The 19,079-nt window shown below is 40.5% G+C and overlaps 1 protein-coding gene across 1 annotated transcript in view; it reads right to left on the bottom strand.

The window, feature by feature from the left end:
* The window catches only part of LOC129859787 (inactive heparanase-2-like), a 110,629-nt gene extending 96,149 nt beyond the window's left edge, over nt 1–14,480 (bottom strand). The window contains exons 1-3 of the mRNA XM_055929907.1: nt 14,109–14,480; nt 11,099–11,253; nt 10,633–10,794 (exon numbers count right to left, since the gene is read on the bottom strand). Of these exons, the coding sequence (XP_055785882.1) occupies nt 10,633–10,794; nt 11,099–11,253; nt 14,109–14,374 (583 nt within the window). The 5' untranslated portion in view covers nt 14,375–14,480. The remainder of the gene's footprint in view (nt 1–10,632; nt 10,795–11,098; nt 11,254–14,108) is intronic.
* Between the last annotated feature and the right edge of the window lie 4,599 nt (nt 14,481–19,079).

Here is a 19,079-nt window from a genome sequence, read left to right as displayed (position 1 = left end):
TGGCATGTGTCCTCAGATCCTCAAAAGGTTCTACAGCTGCACCATCGAGAGCATCCTGACTGGTTGCGTCACCGCCTGGTATGGCAACTGCTCGGCACTACAAAGGGAAGTGTGTACGGTCCAGTACATCACTGGGGCCAAGCTTCCTGCCATCCAGGACCTCAGAGGAAGGCCCCAAAAATTGTCAAAGACTCCAGCCACCCTAGTCATAGACAGTTCTCTCTGCTACCGCAGGGCAAGCGGTCCCGGAGCGCCACGTTGAGATCCAAAAGGCTTCTTAACAGCTTCTACCCCAAGCCATAAGACTCCTGAACAGCTAATCAAAGGGCTACCCAGATCTCACTTTTACGCTGCTACTATAATCTACGCATAGTCACTTTAACTCTACCTACATGTACATATTACCTCAACTTACCGGTGCTCCCGCACATTGACGCTGAACCGGTACCTCCTGTACATAGCCTCGCTTGTTATTTTACTGCTGCTGTTTAATTATTTGTTACTTATATTTTCTATTTTTTGATTTGTACTTATCTAGTTATTACTTAACAGGATTTTTTCTTAACTTAAAGCATTGTTGGTTAAGGTCTTGTAAGTCACTGTAAGGTCTACACCTGTTGAATTCGGCGCATGTGACAAATAACCTTTGACTTGATTTGATTTATTGTCAGAGTCACCCGCACTATATTTCCCATTAAACTGAGTGTCAGGTAATCACAATGAGTCTATGCAGTTCCTGCTCATTGAATCACCTCAAGCGCCTGTGGTTTTGGGGTTTTCATGGCTCCAAAGGCACAATCCTCTGATCAACTGGGCTACCATGCTTCACCCTAGTGATGGTGCCAGGTTTCCTCCAGAAATGAGGAAGAACCTTCCAGAAGGACAACCATCTCTGCAGAACTCCACCAATCAGGCCTTTATGGTGGAGTGACCAGACGGAAGCCACTCCTAAGTGAAAGGCACATGACAGCCTGCTTGGAGTTTGCCAAAATGCACCTAAAGACTCTCAGACCATGAGAAACAAGATTCTCTGGTATGATGAAACCAAGATTGAATGCCATTCAGGCCAAAGAGTTCAACTCCAAGCAGGCTGTCATGTGCCTTTCACTTAGGAGTGGCTTCCGTCTGGTCACTCTACCATAAAGGCCTGATTGGTGGAGTGCTGCAAAGATGGTTGTCCTTCTGGAAGGTTCTCCCATCTCCACAGAGGAACTCTGGAGCTCTGTCAGAGTGACTATCAGGTTCTTGGTCACCTTCCTGACCAAGGCCCTTCTCCCCAGATTGCTCAGCTCTAGGAAGAGTCTTGGTGGTTCCAAACTTCTTCCATTTAAGAATGATGGAGGTCACTGTGTTCTTGGGGACCTTCAATGCAGCAGACAGTTTTTGGTACCCTTACCCAGATCTGTACCTTGAAACAATCCTGTCTCAGAGCTCTATGGACAATTCTTCAACCTCATTGCTTAGTTTTTGCTTTGACATGCACTTTCATGGGACTTTATATAGACAGGTGTGTGCCTTTAAAAATCATGTCCAATCTATTGAATTTACCACAAGTGGACACCGTTCAAGTTGTAGAAACACCTCAAGGTTAATCAATGGAAACAGGATGCACCTCAGCTCATTTTCGAGTCTCATAGCAAAGGGTCTGAATACATATGTAAATAAGGTGTTTCTGTAAAAAAAAATATTCAACTTGCAAACATTTCTAAAAACCTGTTTTCGCTTTGTCATTATGGGGTATTGTGTGTAAATTAATGAGGGGAAAAAATAATTTAATACTTTTTAGAATAAGGCTGTAACGTAAACAAATGTGGAAAAAGTCAAAGGGCCTGAATACTTTCCGAATGAACTGTATATAGGGTACAAGACAGATACTAACATCTGTGTCATACACACACACACACACACACACACACACACACACACACACACACACACACACACACACACACACACACACACACACACACACACACACACACACACACACACACACACACACACACACAGGCACACAGGCACACACACACACACACACACACACACACACACGCCAGATGCACTCGGTATGTTTGCTTTTCACTCACGTTTGCATGTTCGACCATGTCCATCCATCACCTCTGCAGTATGTGATGGGAAGCTGTCCAAAAATACACACATGACAAGTTTCCAAAAAATCTCTCTTTCCCTACAGAAACAAGACTTTAGCAACACTATCCCACCATTATTATTTTACACCAATATTGACCTTACTCAACTCCTAAGACATGGAAGCGGACATAGCCTTGGAACTTAAGCTGCTTCAGGGTCACAGGTTTTAGCGTCTGAAACCAAAGGTGTCAACTAAAAATAGTCAGTAAGTCTCCTAGCTGTCTATATTTTGACTGCACGTTACTAAGTGGCGTCAAAATATAGACAGCTAGGACAACACTGAGCATGGCAGGAGGTCACCGCACCCCAAGAGGAAAGGACCGACTAAGGGAGCATCTGGAGAGAAAGCAAGGGGGTACTCTCTGCAAAGAAATTCCTGTAATTTGTACAGTAAATTACTGGCAGCACAGATGCCAGTCAATTTATTTATAATTACATGACTGTAAAAAAAGTTAATTCTACTGTAATTGCAATGAATGATTGAATCATTGAGGGGAGATGAGGTTTGTAGTATTTTAACGTACAGTATTTCAATGTAATTACATGGGATTGGTGAGAGACGTTTTGCTAATAGGTACTGTAATTATATATTACAGCATATTGATGAATATTTGGTGTCTTTCACTCCTAGAGGCTTTAACAAAGGCTTCCAAATTGGCAGTGACTACAGGGCAAAACAAACCAAGAGGACATGGCAACTCAACCAGTAAATATACAGCAAAACATTAATATATCACTTTATTGTAAAATCAGATTGTAAAATTTCAGGAATTGCTAACAGTGCACTGAACTCCCATAATGCATTGTTCTTTACAATACTTTACTGCAGAGGTGGGACCAAGTCATTGTTTTACAAGTCACAAGTAAGTCTCAAGTCTTAGCACTCAAGTCCCAAGTCAAGACAGGCAAGTCCGAGTCAAGACCAGCAAGTCTCAAGTCCTAAACTTGGAGTTTCGAGTCCTAAACAAGCCATAATGTGCTCTTCACCAAATGTAATACCATTTCATATTCTTAACAAGAGTAATAGTTAGTATATTACATTCATGCAAATCATGAATGCTTTTAAAAATATAGATATTTATTACTTTCCAAATAAACTTTATATTTACATGGAAATACATGGGTAGCCATGAGAAAGACCCCCCCCCCCCAATAGCAATCGACTATCGAGGATCGCTATGGGGCACAATCGGGCGATGTAGGCTTGTACACAATCACCCAACCTTAACACACACCCTCTCTATGTGTGGTTACAGTAGGCTGCCTAGCCAGTTGTAGCTCAATCTTGGATGCAATGATCACGTTCCCGCACTGACTGATTGTGTGGAGGCTCATTGATTTAACGTGACGTTAGCCTACATGCTACACTAGCAAAGTTATAAATGATATAGCTGTCGGCTATATTAGCCATGACTTACCGTTCTTTGTGCAGCTTCAAATGTCGAACAAAGTTGGAAGTTGTTGCGCCTCCGTCTGTCATTTTTTTCCTGCATGTTTTGCAAGTTGCAACCCGTTTTTTGTTGATACAGCGTAGTCTTTATATCCCGCCGACGTTCCTCTGCACTGCCACGCGCAACTTTTTCTCAGCTGGCACAATGAAATTAAGTTAGAATCAAGCAAAAAATATCTACACAGTCACATCTTTAAAAATATACTTTATATGTACAATTTCAACATGAATAAAATCTTTATTGATTGGCTGCTGTCCGATTCAAACTGTAATCCGTTAAATGAAGAGTTGATGAGCTGCACACTTTTTTTAATGGCATCATTTTTAATATTTGGGCTTGGGGAGGGTATCAAGTCAGTTCGAGTCGAGTTACAAGTCATCATATTTGTGACTCAAGTCTGACTCGAGTCCAAGTCATGTGACTCGGGTCCACACCTCTGCTTTACTGTAATATATAATTCCCATAGCTAAATGTAATATTTCTGCTGTGTAAATGTAAAGACATGTATTACAGTGCAAGCCGACACACACACACACACACACACACATTTGACATGTTCTTTTTTTTATGGGTTAATGTCTGTGAAATTGTCCATGATTGACGGGATTCGGCAGAGTAACAAGTTAATGTCAGTGAGAATGACCATGAATGACACAATTAGATTGGGTAACAAGTACAGGTGTCTGAGAAAATGTCTGTGATTGAGTTCTTAAAGGCACAAAGTGATGAGCATTTCTCAAGTTTCACTGGCTTCAGTAAACACACACACACGCACACACACACATACACACACACACACACAGTTGGATTAGCAGGGTGGAATTTCGGCTGAAGAATGTCAACTGTGATTTTCACAAAATGTTCCTCTAAGGTGCCCTTAACGAGTGTGAAGGAGCTCAAAGTAGCTGAAGAAAAGTCAAGTAGTTACTGCTGTCAACAGGGGGTGAGAGGGGGGAAAAGGGCTGTGTAAGTTAAGTTGGGGAGGAAAGGAGCACGCCCCCAAACTTCTCTCAAATCTCCTGTTATTTGTCGTCACAGAGGGAGAGAGAGAGTGGGGGGGGGGGGGGGGGGGGGTGCACGACAGGAAATACTTAGCTGTAAAAGCTGCATAAAGATCCTATACCAAGCTAAAGTAAAGGTACAGTTAAATCATATAGCATACTATTACTAGAGAATTCCAAGCATCGTCAGAGGCCAGTAACAACTAAGCAGGCCAAGGAGGTGAAATTAACAGGGGAGGCAGAACAGGAGAGGGAGAGGGAGGAAGAGAGGGAGAATAAAGACAAGGCACAGAAAAGAGAAACTACACAGAGGGCAGAAGAAATGAAATGCAGTGAGTAGAGGATAAGTCTATTCCATGAGGGTCTAGATCAGGGGTACTCAACTCCTACCATACGAGATCCAGAGCCTGATGGTTTTCTGTTCGAATTGATAAGTAATTGCACAAACCTGGTGTCCCTAGTCTAAATCAGTCCCTAATTAGAGGGGAACAATTAAAAAAATACAGTGGAACTGGCTTTGAGGTCCAGAGTTGAGTTTGAGGGGTCTAGACACTCAATTGCATGTCTCCCAACAGGAGAGAAATGTCTTAACCCCTACGGGATCGATGCCCCCTCCCTCCCCCGTAGGACGGTTGAGCTAACGTATGCTATGTGATTAGCATGAGGTTGTAAGTAACAAAAACAATTCCCAGGACATTGACATATCTGATATGGGCAGAAAGCTTAAATGATTGTTAATCTAACTGCACTGTCCAATTTACAGTAGCTATTACAGTGAAAGAATACCATGCTATTGTTTGAGGAGAGTGCACAATTATGATCTTTATTAATAAACCAATTAGGCACATTTGGGCAGTCTTGATACAACATTTTGAACAAATATGCAATGGTTCATTGGATCAGTCTAAAAGTTGCACATACACTGCTGCCATCTAGTGGCCAAAATCTAAATTGCACCTGGTCTGGAATAATACATTATGGCCTTACTCTTGCATTTCAAAGATGATGGTACAAAAAAAACATGTTTTATTCTTTGTATTATCTTTCCCAGATCTAATGTGTTATATTCTCCTACATTAATTTCACATTTCCACAAACGTAAAAGTGTTTCCTTTCAAATGGTATCAAGAAGATGCATATCCTTGCTTCAGGTCCTGAGCTACAGGCAGTTAGATTTGTGTATGTCATTTTAGGCGAAAATTGAAAAAAAGGGTCCAATACTTAAGAGGTTTTAAACATGGGAAGGAGAGTCAGGTCGCAAGCCACTTAGGGGATGTTATGCATGCAGGATCATGGTCTTTTTTTGGGGTGACAGACCCACTAGCCTAGTGGTTAGAGCGTTGGACAAGTAAGCAAAATGTCGCTGGTTTGAATACCTGAGTTGACAAGGTGAAGATTTTCCCTTGTCAAAGGCACTTAACCCACATTTGCTCCAGGGGCGCTGTACTACTATGGCTGACCCTGCAAGACAACATATTTCACTGCACCTCTCCGGTGTACGTGGCACAACAGGTTTCATTTATTTTACTAGAGAGAAAGAGAGAGAGAGAGAGAGAGAGAGAGAGAGAGAGAGAGAGAGAGAGAGAGAGAGAGAGAGAGAGAGAGAGAGAGAGAGAGAGAGAGAGAGAGAGAGAGAGATGAGTGAAGGACAGAGACTAACTGAGGTAAAGATAAAAATTGAAAGAAAGCTGGGACATAAAAGTGGCTGAGAGTAGGGGGATGAGCTTCAAGGGGGAAGGATGAGACAGGAGGTTAGGGGTGAGATGAGAGGGTCTGTTCTGTCTGAGGCAGTTGGGTCTTGGTTTACTGCCAGGAGAAACTAAGGGGCAGACCAGGGCGGAGTAAGGGGGAGATGAGGGTTGACCTTGACCTCATCTTGTCTGAGCTGGTATGTTTTCACAGCGCAGGGGGCTGTGTGTGTGTGTGTGTGTGTGTGTGTGTGTGTGTGTGTGTGTGTGTGTGTGTGTGTGTGTGTGTGTGTGTGTGTGTGTGTGTGTGTGTGTGTGTGTGTGTGTGTGTGTGTGCATGTGCAGTGCCATTACTGATAGCTCTAACAAGCCTAGGTAAGAGGTCAGACTGTAGAGTGTAAAAGGATGAAGGGGTTGTTAAAGGGACTTTAAGTCTGCCACCTGCCTACACACACACACACACACACACACACACACACACACACACACACACACACACACACACACACACACACACACACACACACACACACACACACACACACACACACACACACACACACACACACACACACACACACACTTAAGGGTTAGGCTGATTATTACCAGACCTTGTTTAAACACCTCCCCTGTTACCCTCTCCAATAAAACACTATATTGACAGGCTAACCATGAGGGTTCTAAGCTGCCATATGGAATTGTTTTAAGATGGTCATATGATGGACCATTTAGATATTTAATTGTGAATTTTAGGACCACTTTAAGTATAAAAATATATATATATATAAAACAATTATTTGATAAAATATCGAATTTGGCCTTTACTACTATAGCCCAGAAGAAATGCATTGAATAACACATTCAAAATGGCAAAAAAGAGTGGAACAATAAATCATAAGAAATAAGGTTTTGAAGTGTCTGTCCTATATCTAGGAGATATAAGAAAGCTCAGGAAATATTTGTAGTTTTTTTTTACACATATGTAACCCCCTTTTTGGGGGGGGTGATTTGATATTGAGATAAAAACGTCTAACCACTAGGCATCAAAAAACGTCTAACCACTAGAGCATCTAACCACTAGGCATCAAAAAACGTCTAACCACTAGAGCATCTAACCACTAGAGCATCTAACCACTAGGCTACCCGCCGCCCCACTTAAAAGACCAATGCAGACGTTTTTATCTCAATATCAAATCATTTCTGGGTAACAATTAAGTACCTTACTGTGATTGTTTTCAATTAAAATGGTAAAAACAAAAATAGCAAGAGCAATTTCTCAAGCAAGAACTTTGATAGGACTGACTGAGGGGAAAACTGAAAATTAGCTGTTATTGGCAGAGAGGTTTGGAAGGCCAAAACTCCATCCTACCAAAACAGGTTGAAATTTCAGGGGGTCTTTTCAAACAGCTCTTACATTAAAAGGGCATTATGATCATTTGCACAATTACACAGTATTATTCCAACCTCATAGTGTGGAAATATATAAACACAGGGAAAAACACGTTTCTGACTGCACTTGACCTTTAAACAGCATTCTCCAACAATCATAATGTACTGTCAGCCACATCTCAGCGCACACAGGCTAGACAGAAGAGGAGGACTTCTTTAACATAGATATATAGTGGGGTCCAGAATTATTGGATCCCTTAATAAAGATGAGCAAAAAAACCTGCATCGCAGTGCTTGAGATATCACCACAGACCCGGGTTCATAGGGAGGCGCACAATTGGCCCAGAACCGTCCAGGTTAGGGGAGGGTTTGGCAAGGGGGGCTTTACATGGCTGATCGCGCTCTAGCGAGTCCTTGTGGTGGGCTGGGCGCCTGCAGGCTGACTTCGTCGTCAGTTGAACTGTGTTTCCTCTGACACATTGGTGCAGCTGGCTTCCAGGTTAAGCAGGTGGGTGTTAAGAAAAGTGTTTTGGTGGGACATGTTTCGGAGGACACATGACTCAACCTTTGTTGGGGAGTTGCAGCAATGAGACAAGATCGTAATTGGATATCACGAAAAAGGGGGTAATGTACTTATTTTATTTATTTTTATACTCCAGCACCCTCCCCTTGTGAGGATAACGACACTGGGCCTTTTTCTAAACTGTTTTATGAGATTGGAGAACACATTGGGAGGGATTAGACCATGCCTCCATAAAGAGTCTTTCCAGATCCTTGATATCCTTCATCTGCGCTTATGGACGGCTTAAGGTTTTCAATGGGATTCAACTCCGGACACTGAGATGGCCATTGCAAACTTTTGATTTTGTGGTCAATTAAATATTTATTTGTGGATTTTTATGTGTGCTTGGGTTTATTGTCTTGCTGGAAGATACACTTGCGGCCAAGTTTCAAACTCCTGGCAGAGGCATCCAGGTTTTCGCCTAAATGTCCTGGTACTGGGTAAAGTTCATGCCATTGACTTTAACAAGGGTCCCAGGACCCCATAACAAAGAAAAACCCTGGGACCTAATCCCTCCCCAGACTAAGTGTAGGGTGACAGGGGAGCAAAGACAACTTTGAAGCCTTGAGGTGGACATGCACCAGAATATATTGATAGTCCATATCGTAGAACTATCTCATGATAAGATACCAGACTACAACAGAGAAAGTACAGGGTGATACACAGTATGACTCCTGAACTTGTGAACTGAAACTCCTCTGCACCTAAACATGAACAAATGGTTCTCCTCAATGTGTCTCTTCAGTGCTTGAAGATAGGCGCAGTCAGGCCATGTTTTGACTAGTGCACCAGAGCCCCGTTGAAATCACACAGCTGATGATACGCAGACTTACATACAGTTCACACAGACACACACACACACACACACACACACACACACACACACACACACACACACACACACACACACACACACACACACACACACACACACACACACACACACACACACACACACACAGTAACCCCGTCAATGAAAATCTATCAATGTACAAATGTGTCTGAAATACCTTATATACTACAGTACATTAAAAACGGAATAATGCAACACCACTGTGCATTAATGAACAATATATTCGACAAAAGACAAATTCTAGCACATTCCCTTGGGATAATATGAAGATTTATTAGATACACATTAATATCACTGAAGTCTTGAGTGAAACTGGTGGAATGATCTGTCATGGCATCAGTTCTGTAGGCATAAATATTTGGGGAATAATCCCTCAGTGTTCATGTTATTTCTTCATATGAATATCTCCTTAGTTGCAGTGTGTGTTGCTCAAGACAGATCTAGAACAGGCATTTCTAACATGGGAGGTTTTACACACACACACACACACACACACACACACACACACACACACACACACACACACACACACACACACACACACACACACACATACACATACACAAACACAGTAATTTTGTTCTTCTAATAAATCACAAGCAGCTGTAGTTGCCATTGTAGCTCCGATGACTGAAATTCCATCCTCATCTCTCCTCTCTTCAACTTTGTAAGTTGATATGATCCACACATTTTAAAAGTTAGAAACTCTGGGGTTACGGTTTGTTTTGATAGACTGCTGTTTACTCTGTATTTTACTGGAAATTATAGCAGTAAAATTGTAATTACAGAACAATGACCAAACTATTACAACAGCATCTATATGTTTTAAATTAACCATCATTACATTATCATTACATTATCATTACATTATCATTACATTATCATTACATGCCATTTGGTACCACAACTGGTATTTAAGTACTACAAAGTATTAATTGCTACCACATAATTTCTAATAAATACCAAGCAAAATACTGTAACATAAAGACATCCTGACACAGCCTACTGCTAACTAAACCCTTACGGTTCTCAGTTACGACCCTGGGAAGTCAGGGATAGTCACTGGGACTCAGCAAGTCACACACACAAACATACACACACAGTCCAGCTGCCCCTCCACAGTCAGGTTCAGTTGAACCTTTCATTCAGAAATGCCAGTACTCTCTGCCTCCTCGCTTCCTCTACATTCATCCTTCCATCCCTTCATCCCTCCATTCGTCCATCCCTTCTCTACAAATGACATTAGTAAATCTGAGGGGTGATGATTTACATCACTGTGCTCTGGCAAGATTGAGTAACCAAACAGAGAGTTTTTGTGTGTGTGTGTGTGTGTGTGTGTGTGTGTGTGTGTGTGTGTGTGTGTGTGTGTGTGTGTGTGTGTGTGTGTGTTTGTGTGTGTGTTTGTGTGTGTGTGTGTGTGTGTGTGTGTGTGTGTGTGTGTGTGTGTGTGTGTGTGTGTGTGTGTGTGTGTGTGTGTGTGTGTGTGTGTGTGTGTGTGTGTGTGTGTGTGTGTGTGTGTGTGTGTGTGATCTCCTACCTGTTATTGTGATGTTGCTGTAGAGGTTGGAGAGCTGTTCTTTGAGGAGGACGAGCTGCATCTGAGCTGCCTTCTCTCTTTGCAGCTCCAGCATCATGTCAGGGTGGTTGGCCAGCTTACAGCCCCTCTGCTTGTCCAGGGCGATGTCACTACGCACTATGTCTGAGCGTTGACACAGAGACCAACAACGGGTCATGTAGTTTCATTGCGTACCACTTCTGGCAATATTGGATTGTTCCTTTCATGCTAATAAAGCTTGTTTAAATTCAAATTGAATGCTACAGAATAAGACTTTAGGCCTACTAATGAACATGGACATAGACGATTTCAACTGTACCTAAAGTACATTTAAACATCTCAATACATTTTATAATCAAATTGGGAAAACAACACCATAAACAAATATACAAAATGTGTGTTTAACATCTGCGTAAATGAATAATCAAATCCATAATGTCTAACTCACCATCTTCATAGTTTTTTAGGTAGTAATCTGGGCCGGGGCCTCTGAACTTGGCAAGGTTCTTCAAGTTGTGGAACTGGAGGAAGTCAGTTCTCTTTCCTCCGAACCTCAGATAGGCTGGGGACAGACCTCGGGCTAGGGTTACCAAACGCTTGGAACTATACATGGAGACAGAGATCTGATAAGAATACGGTGCACAAATAGATCTGAAATATTTATGAAACAATATTTTTTTATCAATTAGGCTCTGTGTCAAAATATGCTGCATGAAAAACCCAACATGACTATCATTGATTTCAGATGATGTACGTACATACACAACTCTGAGAAGAAATGATTGACGTTATGTTGAAAATGATTCCTGTAGTGGGTATGTCATTGCAATATCCAGCACTGGTGACATAGGCTACTCAACAGAGGCTGAGCACTACTTTCACAAGACAAAAAACTCAAGTAATAAAGCAATGACAGCTTTATTTAAATGTGATATTTCTTGATAGCCCTGTGCATTCAGATTCAACAAAAGAAAACTAGACATGGAGCCAATTTAATTCATACAGAGAGTAGGTTTTAGTGTTTTTTTAGATGTCACAGGGAAACATTTTATGATGGTGAGACTAGTACGCCCAGAATAATAAAAACATGTTTCACACTACAGTGTTAGCAGATTACTGTCAAAGCTTTCCAGACTGGGCTTTCAAAACACTTTTACTATCACTCTCACTTATTGGTTGCACTTGAGAGAAAAGCTAGTGAACCCTACTAGTATTTACATGATGGTCTTATGGGACATGACAGCTTTTCCATTACAACAGGACTTTTATGACCCTCTCAGTGCCGCTGTTAGCCAGCTAGCAATAATATCTCCCACAGCTCTGGATTAGAAAAATAGTTTTGGGTTAAGTATTCCACTCTACTGTTGTGTTACCAGACTGGACACAGAATAAACAACAGAAATATTATACTTTTCAACCAAAGCCACACTGTAATTTGTGCATATCGTCAAGAGTGGACCACCAACAAAACAATGGAGCAAACTAATACATCACATGCCAATAGCACATGCTTTCTGTAGTAAAGGAATGGCATTCCATGAGAGCAACATTAGCCTACTTTTTAAACGTTGATTTGAAGCTAGTCAATAATTGTTTATAAAGTCTCCTTTGATCAAAACATGGAGCAAAAGGACAGTTTTGTAGTTATTTATATTTATAAGTCACGTTCTTCAAAATTAAGAGAATATTTCCCATTCATTGAAATTACTGAAAATTGCACTGTAGCTTTATAATGTTGTGTTCAATTATATGTTATGGGATTAGCACTTACCATATTGTGCTGTTTTGGTAGGCAGAATATAGGCCATGTTGTGATCATTTTAACCGATTCTTGCAGACTTGAATAAAGTGCCATTTTTATGACAATTATAGACTATTGTAGTAGTTAAATCGCCTAGCTTTGTATTATAATAATTGCCTATTTATGTCTCTAAAATCCACCGACCTACCACAAAAACGAATTTATCCTATAGTATGGCCTTAGTGTGCGTGTGCGCTGGGTTATCAGATCTGACGATCAGCAAAGTTTACAGTAGGCATGGTTTAAATGTTTATTCAAATAACGGTTTATATGAACTTGACCAGTACAGTGTAAGAAAATAAATATTGGAAAAACATTGCAGAAAATTAGCATTGAAATTGTGAGTGAATAGCCTACCTACATATAGGAAGTTAGTGAAAGTATGAACCAAAGTAAAGCAAAAAACTTGTCAATATTGTTAAAAGGTTCATTGTTTGATCACATAGTGTGTTATTGTTATTATGAACATTATGAACATTAGGTATATTATTATATTATTGTGATGATTAGTATCATTATTATTATTATTGGTATTATCACAAAATTGATGCAGACAACATTTACTTGCTGATGGTTGAATATTCAGCAACAACTGAATTGATATAGATCCATATGATTGAACGCGTTCATGTGGGAATAACACTTTTCATCTAGTTAACCCAGAATTACATTTTTGCTAAAATCCTGACCACAAAGTTCTCCATTGACTGGTAAAAGTTACATCTGGGAACTTTGCACAAAGCCGAAGCTGATTGGAAGCTGAAATTGTTTACTTCCAGGGCGATACATGCTGTTGCTCCAATAATATTTGAGTAGCCATTCCGACTGTTTTTCATTATTACAAACATGTCGATATCGAGTAGTAAACCCTGATACTCTATAGAACTTGTAAAATGCCACGACCCCCTTTCTCTCCTCCCAAACAATAACAGTGGATGTTTCACTGGAAATAAGAAACCTCTGTTTACGGAAATTCTTCAAAGAGCCTCGTGTGCGCCATGTAGGCATACTTCTACCAATGTAAACGACTCCCTTCCATACCCAACATGCAACATTAACTATATATTATGAGCTCATATCACCTCTTTCCCTGTCATTCTCGTTCCCTTCTCTCGTCATATTAGCATTGTGTAGAACACAGAAACATTGACACGACTAAGACAGTGGCATTATGAATGTAGACGTATTATTAACACCACTATGTTAAAGAGATGTTTCTGAATTAGGCTACATACTGTGTAAACTGATGCATGCATGCCACACGAGAATGACGCAGCATGTGTCAAAAGGTGTCTCAACTGAAATTAGAAAATAGGCTACTAGTATGCACATCAATTGGTAAAGCTCGACGACGTAATTATGAAGTTAGGCCTACACTACAATCTTTAGGACACTCCATATTTCCATACAGGCTAGTTTACCCCATATCTAATGTCACCTAAACAAAGGCAATGCACAAATCGGCATAAACCGACTATATGACATGGTTTAATGATTCCCGATATCATAATATTGTCAAAGAACCATTCGTCTAGATAACTAAATCCGATCATGCTCAACAGAGACCTATAAACCAAAAACAATGCATTTGATCCAAACATGAGAATAACGACGACTATGAAGTCGATAAAGCAGACAAAGTGGGAAAGAAATCTACCTCAGAAAGTCCAGCCACCCGTCCTTTATAATCGACGGATCCAACTGTAAAGAGAGGAAGTTGTCATTTAGAACTTGAACCGGACTGCGGGTGTTGACGTCCAGCAAAATGAGCGTCCTCTCCATGAACCCCGTTCTCTTCCCCCCGCCGCCGGGTGCAGGTCTCTGGTAGGTCGAAGAAGATGAGATCACCGACATCACCATCAGAGCAACGGATACCAGCCACAGCCGGGAGCCTGGGAAGGGGCATGTCGCCGGATTGGGCATCTTCCTGGCTTGGCACCACAGATGGAACACTGCGCATAAAAACAAGAGCGTGCTCTGCTGTTTGGGGGAACGTGAGAGAAGCTGTAGCAATACCTTGTAGTCTGAATAAACTCTTCCTATTCCTTTGAGCGAAGAGATCTGCTCCTTTCTGTCTGTCCGTCTCCCCCCGCCCCTCCGTGTTTTTGGGAGCTGGAGAGGGGAGCGCACGCCCCGGGCCAGCCTCCCCGCTAGAGAGGGCCAGGAGCCTGGGGGAGGAGAGGAGGCAGCACCGCCCCTCTTCAGTGCTCAGTGATGGTTCTTCTCTGAGGTATGAGGGTTCATACTTAATTAACCCCTGAGGTGTAGGAGAGAAAACAATGATCAGGGCGATCTATTTATCAATATGCTAGGACAAGTCCGCATTGCAGAGCTCAACAAGTCCGACTATTTCTTGTTTTTATGACTTGTAAAATTAGGAAAGGGAACCTTTAGATAAATAAGAGGCTATACTTTTACATAGACACATGACTCAAAAGGTATTAATAAGATATAGAATATACGCAATTGGCGAATTGTCTCCAATGCACAATGTAAAAAGAATTACGCACGCTGGTGACTGCCACAAAACATACATTTTCATGTAAATCTGAAAAGCAATTTGTCTGATGCAATGAATTGTGTATGAAACTATCGTGTATTTGTCACTCTCGAACAAAACAATACCAACAAATCATGTTAACCAATGGAATGATTAAAAACAAGCGTTATGAAAACTGTGTATTCAAAACTATACTCTAGAAATATTTAGGCTAAGGAACTACTCGAATTTGGTATCTCGGAAATAGCTAAGTTTTGTGTTGCTGAGATTAGAATTGCAGGGTCATCTAAAAAGCTGAACGTTTTATATATGCTAATTATCTGTGAAACACAAATCTCTTATACATGAAAGTTGGATGCATCTCTACAGTGTCAAGATGGTTTTGATACAGACATAATTATGCATTTTTAAACAAATGTATATTTCGTTCCTTGGGGAACTAAGAACCACAATACAATCCATCAAAGAAGACAAAAAAACGCACATTCCTAACTTAGCTACATGAACATTTTAAGTAAGCCTACAATAAACGAAAACGTTGAGTGCTAGTAAAACAAGTAAACGTCAACGTAAATAAATGAAATATCAGAGGAGGCCTATTGGTGTTCTTTCTATACTTTTGAATGGAACGGTTTTTAGACACTGTTATCGAACAGGGCATTTCTTAGTGTACGGTCCTATATAAGTATGCCTACAAGAAAAGGAGGGTAAATAGCTAGTTAGGCTTTGCGGTAAAATATATTTTACGCAAAAGTAGCCTATTTAACTAGGCTATTTAAGAACAGCTGCGATCACAAGGCTAATGTTTTCTACAGTTTAACCAGTGACTGCATCGAACTTTGCCAATTTTGGTGCTTGGTGCGCTTCCAAAAACATATTCAAAACTAATTTACACAGCTACAGCCAACATATTTAACATACCTATAAAAGCTTTATATGAAGTCTCTCTCCAGATGTTCTTTGATCAGAGGGCCTACACACAGCGTGGTCCCACTTGCAAGTAGAGAAAGGCAATGACCGACGGGATGGGTCGTTGTTATGGTGGTTATCCCAACAACTTCACCTCACCTCGGCCTGGCTCGTCTCAGCCTCATGAACACACCGCCTTACTGTTTGATAACTCTGGTCGTCTGAGGTCGCTGACTACATTCTCCCCTTGATCTACTGTGTAGAAAGTGCATGATGCACTGGGATAGGGAAGATATCCCAAAACATTTGTGTAATCCCTCGTGTTACAGTCAAAATCAATACAAGTTTGAAAATGTTTAGAGGTTCTATTATCTATTTGAATTAGTGACCGCTGCAACCAACTTCATGTTTTACGCTCCAACGTTAAACCATTCAAACAACTCTTGGAAAGCTCGATATTAATTCTGGAAAGTGCGTGAGGCCTGGCTGAAAGGAACAAAGGAAATATGAAGACGCAAACATGGACAGGACATGCCTGACAGCCTGTGGCTGACAGGGCATTGCAAATAAACGAGCCAGTGATTGTTATTCATCTCTCATGAGAAAGCTTTATCAACTGTCCATTGCTATGTGAGGTAGAATCAGACACGCACCCCTCATGGTCCTAAGGCAGAACACTGTCTATCTATTCATAATATGCACGTCTAATAGCGGGGAGCAAACCTCTGACTCCTTTTCACCCTCCCCAACCTCATACCTCTCTATATATTAATCTCTCCAACATTCTCTAACTCCTATATAACTCTCTCCATATCACAGTGGGATCTTCGGTTGACCCCTCACTCCACCAGGAGAAGAGATGAGTCTTTGATATGTCCCGCTGCGGCTGTAGCGCTCCTATGGCAACGGACCAACATCCCTCATCAAATGACGGTCTTTTACTGCATGTCTATGGCAGATATACTGTAGACGTCATTTGGAGTCTTTTGATGTCCGTTTTGAGATGTCGAAGACATATTGTGTAAAGTGTTTGGGATTGATGGGGATACATAGCATGTGATTTCCATAAAGGTTAGATTTTTCCCTATGAAATGTTACCAAAATGTTAAATAGAACATTAAGAGAAAAATTACAGTAATTTAGTGCCCACTCTTTGAACGATATGGAGACTGTGAATCCATTTAGTTAAAATAATTCTTGTTCTGATACTCGATACTCAGATAGGTGGGAAAGTAAAGCTACAGTCTGTAAGATTTCCAGGAATTCCAACTAAATTAAATATAATATAAATACTTTACATTAGATAAGTACAACTGTGTTATAGGCTACACTAGGTAGCCTGGTGGTTATTAAGAGCAGTGGGCCAGTAACAGAAAGGTCGCTGGTTCGAATTCCCGAGCTGAATAGGTGAAAAATCTGTCGATGTGCATTTGAGCTCGGCACATAACCCTATTTCCTGATGGAATTCGTTCTGGATAATAGCGTCTGCTAAATTACTAAATTGTCAAATCAAACAATTGGAGTTGAAAACAAAATAAGTTAGCACATTATCACAATTCAATAACATTAAAGTTGTGTTCATAGGATAGAAAATTCATAGAAGATGTTTGTGCGTGAATGTTGTCCATGTGCACTCTGTGAGTGAAATTAGGGAACCCGCCACCAAAAGAGTACAGATTGTCGTGCATTTCTCGAGTTGAGCCTGACTTAATCGTATTTCCAATTATTGCAAAGAAAATTAGCCGACTATCAAATTCCTTTCGACTTAGAAAATAATGTAGGCTAGCCAACACTCGTTTGCTTCGTCCAACACATTCCGTAATGTCGAATGTTTTCTCATGTACCCTTTTATCATATTAATTTAAGCTATTTTTGCCAGTGGCATAAGCTATCGAAAGTGTGTGTGGGTATCGTTGACTGAGTAATTACTTTCGGAAGGTTTTGACAAAATAATAACTAAATGTTAAATATTATGACTATAACTTTTCGACTCCATTTATCGAAGACAAAAGTAGACCTATTGTATCAACTTTGAAAAAGCAAGACAAACTGAACACAACTATAATACTACTATAATAGACTAATAATAATGACAAGAGTAACAACAAAAAGCATGGCCTAATAGACAAATAATTGTGTAATATAAACGAATAATAGTAATTTTCTTTGGAGAAAAGAGCAACGTGCAACAGATAGGTCTACTTCTAAGGCAGAATAACGAACACATGTTATCTCCGGAGCTAAACAAAGCCATATCTTTTTCCTAGGATTCCTTTAGGTGTGGTTACATGGCTTTATATAACGGGGTGGTGGATATAGCATGTATGGCATAGCGTTTAAAGATAGGCCTACATCTGGTTTAAATACATGTCTCTCTCTATATTTGATCTAAATCTCTCCAGATTTGCATTTAGCCTACACATTAGTTAGCTTTTAACTTCTCGGGATTATAACGATAATAATCCGATTTAAACTCTCTTTTTTTCAAAACGACATTCTATCATTGTCCCAAGTTATAACACGAGGCCCCTGAACTATAACTCAACAAAACAGGCCTCTATAGTAGCCTAGTGGAAAATGCAACGAATCAACAGGGTCGAAAATGTAACAGCAATTTCGTTAGTGAAGCAATAATGGCAAATGCATTACATTGGAAACATATTTTGTTGAAATGTATTGAGCTTCATCAGTTGAACATGATTTAAAATATCAATAATACTAGGCCTATATAATTTAGTCACATACCCTACAATAATATTATTTATTTTCAGTTTTGTGGCTATATGGTTTGTTATTTTCTAATTAAATCAACGAAATTACGTTGAACCAACGTGGAATATAAGTTGAATTGACGTCTGTGTCCAGTGGGATCTGACTTCGATTATACTTCCAAAATAAAATCTATTTAAAAAACATTGCCTTGACAGACACATACATGTGATTTGGAGCATAAGTGGAGAGAGAGAGAGCGTGGGCGAAGGAGGGTGGATAAGGCTATTTATTGACACGCCACTACCAGGATTGTAACTGTCTTGAACAGGCGATGAAAGGGTCACGGTTTACAAGGCAGGGTTCACGATCGCTCTTCCGAATATTGACGATGTGTGAAAGTTGCAGAGGCAGAGAAGTCAGCCTACCACTAGACAAAGGAGCAGCCAAGTAAGTCCCTGTGTATTATCGTGTCCTTTTTATGTATCTGATTATTAAACCAATGTAACG

This window comes from Salvelinus fontinalis, chromosome 1, assembly GCF_029448725.1.
Source record: "Salvelinus fontinalis isolate EN_2023a chromosome 1, ASM2944872v1, whole genome shotgun sequence".
Classification (NCBI taxonomy): Eukaryota; Metazoa; Chordata; class Actinopteri; order Salmoniformes; family Salmonidae; genus Salvelinus; species Salvelinus fontinalis.
Note: the sequence above shows the minus strand (reverse complement) of the source record. Positions and strands in the feature narration are given on the sequence as shown.